Source organism: Camelina sativa, chromosome 3 (assembly GCF_000633955.1).
Source record: "Camelina sativa cultivar DH55 chromosome 3, Cs, whole genome shotgun sequence".
Classification (NCBI taxonomy): Eukaryota; Viridiplantae; Streptophyta; class Magnoliopsida; order Brassicales; family Brassicaceae; genus Camelina; species Camelina sativa.
In genome coordinates, this window is record NC_025687.1 from 19096681 (window position 1) to 19106072 (window position 9392).

General features: G+C 39.8%; 2 protein-coding genes across 2 annotated transcripts; both read left to right on the top strand.

The window, feature by feature from the left end:
- LOC104779117 lies at nucleotides 4201–4740 on the top strand. The gene is made up of 2 exons (XM_010503508.1): nucleotides 4201–4336; nucleotides 4493–4740. Exons 1-2 carry the CDS (start codon nucleotides 4201–4203, stop codon nucleotides 4738–4740), a joined length of 384 nt encoding a protein of 127 aa, XP_010501810.1.
- On the top strand, nucleotides 5134–6345 carry LOC109130634 (uncharacterized mitochondrial protein AtMg00810-like). The gene has a single exon (XM_019240481.1). It carries the CDS (start codon nucleotides 5134–5136, stop codon nucleotides 6343–6345), a length of 1212 nt encoding a protein of 403 aa, XP_019096026.1.

The window sequence follows — 9392 nt, forward strand, 5'->3', positions numbered from 1 at the left end:
TTTACTGCTTCGAATCAATGTTTTCTCTCAGTTTTAGCTTGTTTTCTTGGTTTAATCCTGTTTTGGGATAAAACGGGTTTAAGTGTTGTCTAAACAATCCATATTCATCCCGAATTCTTACAATTAGTCAAATGCATTAGATTGTCACACATTCTGACCCTAGAAACAGTAACAAAGCTGTTTACTGCTTCGAATCAATGTTTTCTCTCAGTTTTAGCTTGTTTTCTTGGTTTAATCCTGTTTTGGGATAAAACGGGTTTAAGTGTTGTCTAAACAATCCATATTCATCCCGAATTCTTACAATTAGTCAAATGCATTAGATTGTCACACATTCTGACCCTAGAAACAGTAACAAAGCTGTTTACTGCTTCGAATCAATGTTTTCTCTCAGTTTTAGCTTGTTTTCTTGGTTTAATCCTGTTTTGGGATAAAACGGGTTTAAGTGTTGTCTAAACAATCCATATTCATCCCGAATTCTTACAATTAGTCAAATGCATTAGATTGTCACACATTCTGACCCTAGAAACAGTAACAAAGCTGTTTACTGCTTCGAATCAATGTTTTCTCTCAGTTTTAGCTTGTTTTCTTGGTTTAATCCTGTTTTGGGATAAAACGGGTTTAAGTGTTGTCTAAACAATCCATATTCATCCCGAATTCTTACAATTAGTCAAATGCATTAGATTGTCACACATTCTGACCCTAGAAACAGTAACAAAGCTGTTTACTGCTTCGAATCAATGTTTTCTCTCAGTTTTAGCTTGTTTTCTTGGTTTAATCCTGTTTTGGGATAAAACGGGTTTAAGTGTTGTCTAAACAATCCATATTCATCCCGAATTCTTACAATTAGTCAAATGCATTAGATTGTCACACATTCTGACCCTAGAAACAGTAACAAAGCTGTTTACTGCTTCGAATCAATGTTTTCTCTCAGTTTTAGCTTGTTTTCTTGGTTTAATCCTGTTTTGGGATAAAACGGGTTTAAGTGTTGTCTAAACAATCCATATTCATCCCGAATTCTTACAATTAGTCAAATGCATTAGATTGTCACACATTCTGACCCTAGAAACAGTAACAAAGCTGTTTACTGCTTCGAATCAATGTTTTCTCTCAGTTTTAGCTTGTTTTCTTGGTTTAATCCTGTTTTGGGATAAAACGGGTTTAAGTGTTGTCTAAACAATCCATATTCATCCCGAATTCTTACAATTAGTCAAATGCATTAGATTGTCACACATTCTGACCCTAGAAACAGTAATAAAGCTGTATACTGCTTCGAATCTATGTTTACTCGGTTTTAGCCTGTTTCGGGACAAAATGGGTAAAAATGGTGTCGAAACACTCCATATTCAACTCGAACTCTTATAATTAGTCTAATGCATTGGATTGTTACATATTTTCACCCTAGAAAGAGTAATATAGCTGTTTACTGCTTCGAATCAATGTTTCTCGGTTTTAGCCTCTTTTCTCGGTTTAAGCCTGTTTTGAGATAAAACGGTTTACGTGTTCTCTATATAAGAACTCACACCACAACACGTCCGTACAACCTTGTCCATACATGTTGATCTATTGGCTATAATGGCTACAAGTGAAGATCTAACCAAGTCCAGCCCGTGAAGAAGAGAACCCTAATGATCTCCAATGTCTCTAGAAGCTTCCCCTTGTAGCCGTTATAGCCGTTGGAGATCGTATGCAAGTAGGCGACCAAGGAAGTCACATGTTGGCTTAAGGAAAACTGTGTATAGCATCTTATAGGAATATACTGATTCTCTTTGTCTATATTTAGGATGTAACTAGGAACCTTTTTGGGTAAGAAGTAAGAATTCTTCCTCTACACTACACTTACAACTCTCTCTACACTTATTTACACTTCAACTCTCTCTCTCGTTCTATACACTCGATCTCTACACTCCCACTCTTCTAAAACTTACATGGTATCAGAGCAAGTCTGCTCCTCACTCTAAAGACTACGGTCATCACTCACTTCCACTCCTTCTTCCCTTCTCGTTTCTGTTTCAAATCACAAAGATCTTTCGCTTTAACCGTTGGGTAATAGCATTGACCGGCGGACAATTCTCCATGGAAGGCACCAAGACCTTGATTGTTCCAGTTACTCTCAAAGGAGAGAACTACTTATTGTGGGCAAGGACCACAAAGACGGCATTATGCGACCGAGGTCTTTGGACTCATATTACCACAAGTGAGGCTCCCAAGGAAGAGCCTAACAAAGACGGCAAAGAAGCGGTCACAAGCGGAGAAGACCAATGGTTTCAAGAAGACCAAAGTGTGCTTGCTATCATTAAAAACTCTCCAAATGCTCCAATTCTCGAAGCCTACTCATATTGTGAGACGGCCAAGGATCTATGGGACGCATTGTAAAATGTGTTCGGTAACACCACCAATTTAAACCGAGTGTTTGAGATCAAGAGGGCCATTAACAACCTAAGCCAAGAAGACATGGAGTTCACCAAACACTTTGGAAAGTTTCGGTCTCTTTGGGCCGAGCTTGAAATGCTTAGGCCGGCGACGCTTGATCCAGCCATCTTGAACGAGAGGCGCGAGCAAGACAAGGTGTTCGGCCTCCTTCTCACGCTGAATCCGTCTTACAATGACCTCATAAAACATATCTTGAGGTCAGATAAGCTTCCTAGCGTAGATGACGTATGTAGCCAGATTCAAAAGGAGCATGGTTCCATGGGGCTTTTTGGAAACAAAGGTGAACTTGTAACCGCATATAAGGTGGAGGCAGCGGCTGCAAACAAAGCATTCTACCAACATGATGACAAGAATTCTCCGGTATGTGACCATTGTAACAAGCCTGGTCACTTCAAGAGTCGCTGTTGGATTCTTCACCCTCACCTTAGAGTCAACCGAAGCATGACCAATCGTAGAAGTCCAAATGCTCACCAAGCGGCCATAGTGGGGGAAGTGGCAACAACTGACACAAACCACCGAGCTATTGAAGGGAACAGTACTGCACTAGCCTCATCCTCGGAGCTGGTAAAGAAGTCAGACCTGGACGCCCTCATCAAAGCCCTCAAGGAGGCCTCCGGTAACTCATTTCTCGCTTCAAAACCGGATAAACCTCTTATAGTTGATTCTGGTGCATCTCATCACATGATTAATGATCCTAAGCTGATTAGTGACATTAATCCTGCCATAGGGAATGTGATTATTGCGAATGGTGAAAAAGTACCGGTTAAGGGAATAGGAAATTTATAATTGTTTGATAAAGTATCTAAGGCCTTTTACATGCCTAGTTTTACATCTAACTTGCTATCAGTTAAGAGAGCTACCACTGATTTAAATTGCTATGCAATATTTGGTCCTAACAAGGTTTATTTTCAGGATATTGAGACAAATAAAGTTCTTGGCCAAGGAGGCTCTAAGGATGATCTCTATGTGCTTGAGGACTTGTACCTATCTTCTTCTTCATCTTATTTTAATTCGGTTATTGTTAAACCTAATGATTCTATTTGGCATGCTAGACTAGGACACCCTCACTCTCGAGCTCTAGAACTTATGTTTCCAAATATTTCTTTTAAAAATGATGAATGTGAGGCTTGTATCCTTGGTAAACATTGCAAATCTGTTTTTCCTAAGTCTTTGACTATCTATGAAAATTGCTTTGATCTTGTTCATTCTGATGTATGGACATGTCCATGCTTGTCTAGGGAAAACCAAAACTATTTTGTTACTTTCATTGATGAAAAGTCAAAATATACTTGGATAACCCTTCTCCCTTCTAAAGATAGAGTTCTTGAGGCCTTTATTAGCTTCCAAAATTATGTGACTAACCATTATAATGCAAAAATTAAGATAGTTCGATCAGATAATGGTGGAGAATACACGAGCCACGCCTTTAAGCAACATCTCACCAAGCATGGTATAATTCACCAAACGAGTTGTCCCTACACACCGCAGCAAAATGGTGTAGCTGAGAGAAAGAACAGAAACCTGATGGAAGTAGCACGGTCTATGATGTTTCATACCAATGTACCAAGACGTTTTTAGGAAGATGCGGTCCTTGCAGCGTGTTACCTCATTAATCGCACTCCCACCAAGATCTTATATGACATTTCCCCATTTGAGGTATTAAACAAAGAACAACCCACATTTGATCACTTACGTGTGTTTGGGTGTACTTGTTTTGTCTTAAGACCAGGTGAGCTCTGAGACAAACTAGAGGCTAAAAGCACCAAAGCAATGTTCATTGGGTACTCCACCACACGAAAGGGCTACAAGTGCTATGACCCGGAGACTAAACGAGTTATGGTCTCTCGTGATGTGAAGTTTGTCGAAACTCAAGGGTACTACAACAGAAAGAATTGGGAAGACCTTCGTGATTTACCCTCTTCCACATCTGATCGCACAAGGAACCTCTGTATTATACTCGAGCGGCTAGGCGTCAAAAATGCTCAGGCCAAAGACGACTCACCCGGGACAAATTCACCAGGATAACCTGTTCCACCCATTGAGCTTGATCATAATGATTCAGAACATTCCGATGTGCCACCTACTCAGCAGCCTCAGTCAACTCCGGACTCTCCAATGAACACCAACGACGAGTCTATACTAGAAGAAGAGGTCACACCCGAGGAACTGGTCACACAAACCACAGATAATCATGATAATGAAGACATTATTCCCCTCCGGCGAAACCAGCGTCTCAAGTTCCCCCCCCCATCCAACTTGAAGAACACTCGCGTGTATTACAACAACATGGCCGTTGCACACCCGATTTAAGCCGTATGTATGCTTGCCCATTTTCCTATGGAACATCAAGTCTTCCTTGGCCAAATTGACAAACATTGGGTTCCACAGACATATGATGAGGCCAAGGACCACAAGGTTTGGAGAGATGCGGTTCATGCGGAGACTACGACCATGGAGAAAAATCACACTTGGGATGAGGCTGACCTACCGAAAGGCAAGAAGGCCGTCACATCATGATGGATCTTCACAATTAAGTACAAAAGTGATGGTGAGATTGAACGTTACAAGGCCAGACTTGTGGCTCGAGGGTTTACACAAACGTATGGGGAGGACTATCAAGATATGTTTGCTCCGGTGGCCAAACTACACACAGTTCGAGTTATCCTCTCATTGGCCACAAACTTGGACTGGGATCTATGGCAAATGGACGTGAAGAACGCGTTCTTACAAGGAGAGCTTGAAGACGAGGTCTACATGAAGCCACCGCCCGGTCTAGAAGACACCATCGGCCCGGGAAAAATGTTTAAACTCAACAAGGCTATATATGGTCTTAAGCAATCACCTAGAGCATGGTACCACAAACTGAGTACAACCTTGCTTGGGAGAGGCTTTCGCAAGTCAGAATCAGATCATACACTCTTCACACTACCAAGTGACAAAGGTATAGTGGTCATACTAGTATATGTTGATGATATCATCATATCTGGAAGTGACAAGGTAGGCATTCAAGATACTAAAGAATTTCTTAAATCAGTGTTTGATATTAAAGACCTTGGAGAGCTTAAGTATTTCCTTTGGATAGAAGTATATCGATCAGATGAAGGATTATTCTTATCACAAAGAAAATATGCACTTGATCTCTTAAGTGAAGCAGGAAAACTTGGATCAAAGGCTGTGACCACACCACTTGAGGAAAACTACAAGACAGCCGGAAAGGGGGAGCCTCCATTCGAAGATGTCACTCGCTATCGACGTCTAGTAGGTAAGCTTATATACCTAACTATTACTAGACCTGATATTTGTTTTGTTGTGAACCAGGTGAGTCAACATATGCAAAACCCGACTAGACATCACTGGAACATGGTGAACCGAATCCTCAAGTACATCAAAGGATCACCAGGACAAGGCATATGGATGGGAAGGAATGAAAGCACCGAATTGGTAGGATATTGCGATGCTGACTATGCTGGAGACTGTGGGGATCGTCGTTCAACCACCGGATACTGCACATTCCTAGGAGGAAACCTTTTCACGTGGAAAAGCAAGAAACAAAAGGTGGTCTCACTATCGAGTGCGGAGTCCGAGTATAGGGCCATGAGGAAGCTGACTACGGAACTCATGTGGCTTAAAGCCTTATTGAAGGATCTTGGAGTCGAATCAGCAAAACCCATCACCATGCATTGCGACAATGAGGCAGCCATTCATATAGCCACCAACTCCTTATTCCACGAGAGAACGAAACACATTGAAGTCGATTGTCATAAGGTGCGAGAACAAATTCAACTTGGTGTCACTCTCCCATGTCACACCGACAGCAAAGAACAACTAGCCGACATTCTTACAAAGGCAGCCAGTCCACAAGTGTGTGAGTATATTCACCCTACGCTCGGCCTTAAAGATCTCACTCGGCCATGAGGTTCACTTCCTCGACACCTACACTCTTTTTCCCTTATGTGTAGTTTTTCCCAAGTGGTTTTCTACACTAAGGTTTTTTTAATGAGGTGGGTGCTCATGAATACTAGCTTGATGTTCATTCTCGATCAAGCTTGAGGGGGAGTATAAGAACTCACACCACAACACGTCCGTACAACCTTGTCCGTACAAGTTGATCTATGGGCCGTCCGTACAAGTGAAGATGTAACCGAGTCCAGCCCGTGAAGAAGAGAACCCTAATGATCTCTAATGTATCTAGAAGCTTCCCCTTGTAGCCGTTATAGCCATAGGAGATTGTATGCAAGTGGGCGACCAAGGAAGTCACATGTTGGCTTAAGGAAGGATGTCACTATCAATCATGAAAACTGTGTATAGCATCTTATAGGAATATACTGATTCTCTTTGTCAATATTTAGGATGTAACTAGGAAGCTTTTTGGGTAAGAAGTAAGAATTCTGCTTCTACACTACACTTAAAACTCTCTCTATACTTGTTTACACTTCGACTCTCTCTCTCGTTCTATAAACTCGATCTCTACATTCCCACTCTTCTAAAACTTACACTCTAAACACTCCAAATTCATCTCGAACTCTTACAAATAGTCAAATGCATTGGATTGTTACACATTCTGACCCTAGAAATAGTAACAAAGCTGTTTATTACTTCGAATCAATGTTTTCTTGGTTTTAGCCCGTTTCGGGACAAAATAGGTAAAAGTGGTGTCTAAACACTCCAAATTCATCCCGAACTCTTAGAATTAGTCATATGCATTGGATTGTCACACATTCTGACCCTAGAAATAGTAATATAGCTGTTTACTGCTTCGAATCAATGTTTCTTGGTTTTAGCCTCTTTTCTCGGTTTAAGCATGTTTTGAGATAAAACTGGTTTACGTGTTCTCTAAACATTCCAAATTCATCCCGAACTCTTAGAATTAGTCATATGCATTGGATTGTCACACATTCTGACCCTAGAAACAGTAACAAAGCTCTTTACTGCTTCGAAAGAATCTTTTCACGGTTTTAGCCTGTTTCAGGACAAAATGGGTAAAAGTGGTGTCTAAACACTCCAAATTCAACCCGAACTCATATAATTATATAAATGCATTGGATTGTTACATATATTTACCCTAGAAAGAATAGCATAGCTGTTTACTGCTTCGAATCAATGTTTTCTCTCGGTTTTAGCCTATTTCAGGACAAAATGGGTAAAAGTGGTGTCTAAACATTCCAAATTCATCCCGAACTCTTACTATTAGTCAAATGCATTGGTTTGTCACACATTCTAACCCTAGAAACAGTAACAAAGCTGTTTACTGCTTCGAATCAATGTCTTCTCTCAGTTTGAGCCTGTTTTCTTAATCCTGTTTTGGGATAAAACAGTTTTAGCGTTGGATTGTTACATATATTTACCCTAGAAAGAATAGCATAGCTGTTTACTACTTCGAATCAATGTTTTCTCGGTTTTAGCCTATTTCAGGACAAAATGGGTAAAAGTGGTGTCTAAACATTCCAAATTCATCCCGAACTCTTACTATTAGTCAAATGCATTGGTTTGTCACACATTCTAACCCTAGAAACAGTAACAAAGCTGTTTACTGCTTCGAATCAATGTCTTCTCTCAGTTTGAGCCTGTTTTCTTAATCCTGTTTTGGGATAAAACAGTTTTAGCGTTGGATTGTTACATATATTTACCCTAGAAAGAATAGCATAGCTGTTTACTACTTCGAATCAATGTTTTCTCGGTTTTAGCCTATTTCAGGACAAAATGGGTAAAAGTGGTGTCTAAACATTCCAAATTCATCCCGAACTCTTACTATTAGTCAAATGCATTGGTTTGTCACACATTCTAACCCTAGAAACAGTAACAAAGCTGTTTACTGCTTCGAATCAATGTCTTCTCTCAGTTTGAGCCTGTTTTCTTAATCCTGTTTTGGGATAAAACAGTTTTAGCGTTGGATTGTTACATATATTTACCCTAGAAAGAATAGCATAGCTGTTTACTACTTCGAATCAATGTTTTCTCGGTTTTAGCCTATTTCAGGACAAAATGGGTAAAAGTGGTGTCTAAACATTCCAAATTCATCCCGAACTCTTACTATTAGTCAAATGCATTGGTTTGTCACACATTCTAACCCTAGAAACAGTAACAAAGCTGTTTACTGCTTCGAATCAATGTTTTCTCTCAGTTTTAGCCTGTTTTCATGGTTTAATCCTGTTTTGGGATAAAACAGTTTTAGCGTTGGATTGTTACATATTTTGACCCTAGAAACAGTAACAAAGCTGTTTACTGCTTCGAATCAATGTTTTCTCGGTTTTAGCCTGTTTCGGGACAAAATGGGTAAAAGTGGTGTCTAAACATTCCAAATGCAACCCGAACTCTTATAATTAGTCTAATGCATTGGTTTTTTACATATGTTGACCCTAGAAAGAGTAACATAGCTGTTTACTGATTCGAATAAATGTTTCTTGGTTTTAGCCTCTTTTCTCGGTTTAAGCATGTTTTGAGATAAAACGGGTTTACGTGTTATCTAAACAGTCCAAATTCATCTTGAACTCTTACAATTAGTAAAATGCATTGGATTGTTACACATTCTGGCCCTAGAAATAGTAACAAAGCTGTTTACTACTTCGATTCAATGTTTTCTCGGTCTTAGCCTCTTTCGGGACAAAATGGGTAAAAGTGGTGTCTAAACAATCCAAATTCAACCCGAACTCTTATAATTAGTCAAATGAATTGGATTGTTACATATTTTGACCCTAGAAATAGTAACATAGCTGGTTACTGCTTCAAATCAATGTTTTCCCTCGGTTTTAGTCTTTTTCTCGGTTTAAGCCTTATTTTAGATAAAACGGGTTTAAGTATTGTCTAAACACTCCAAATTCATCCCGAACTCTTACAATTAGTCAAATACATTTGATTGTCACACATTCTGACCCTACAAACAGTAAAGGAGCTGTTTACTTCTTCGAAACAATATTTTCTCGGTTTTAGCCTGTTTCAGGACAACATGGGTAAATGTGGTGTCT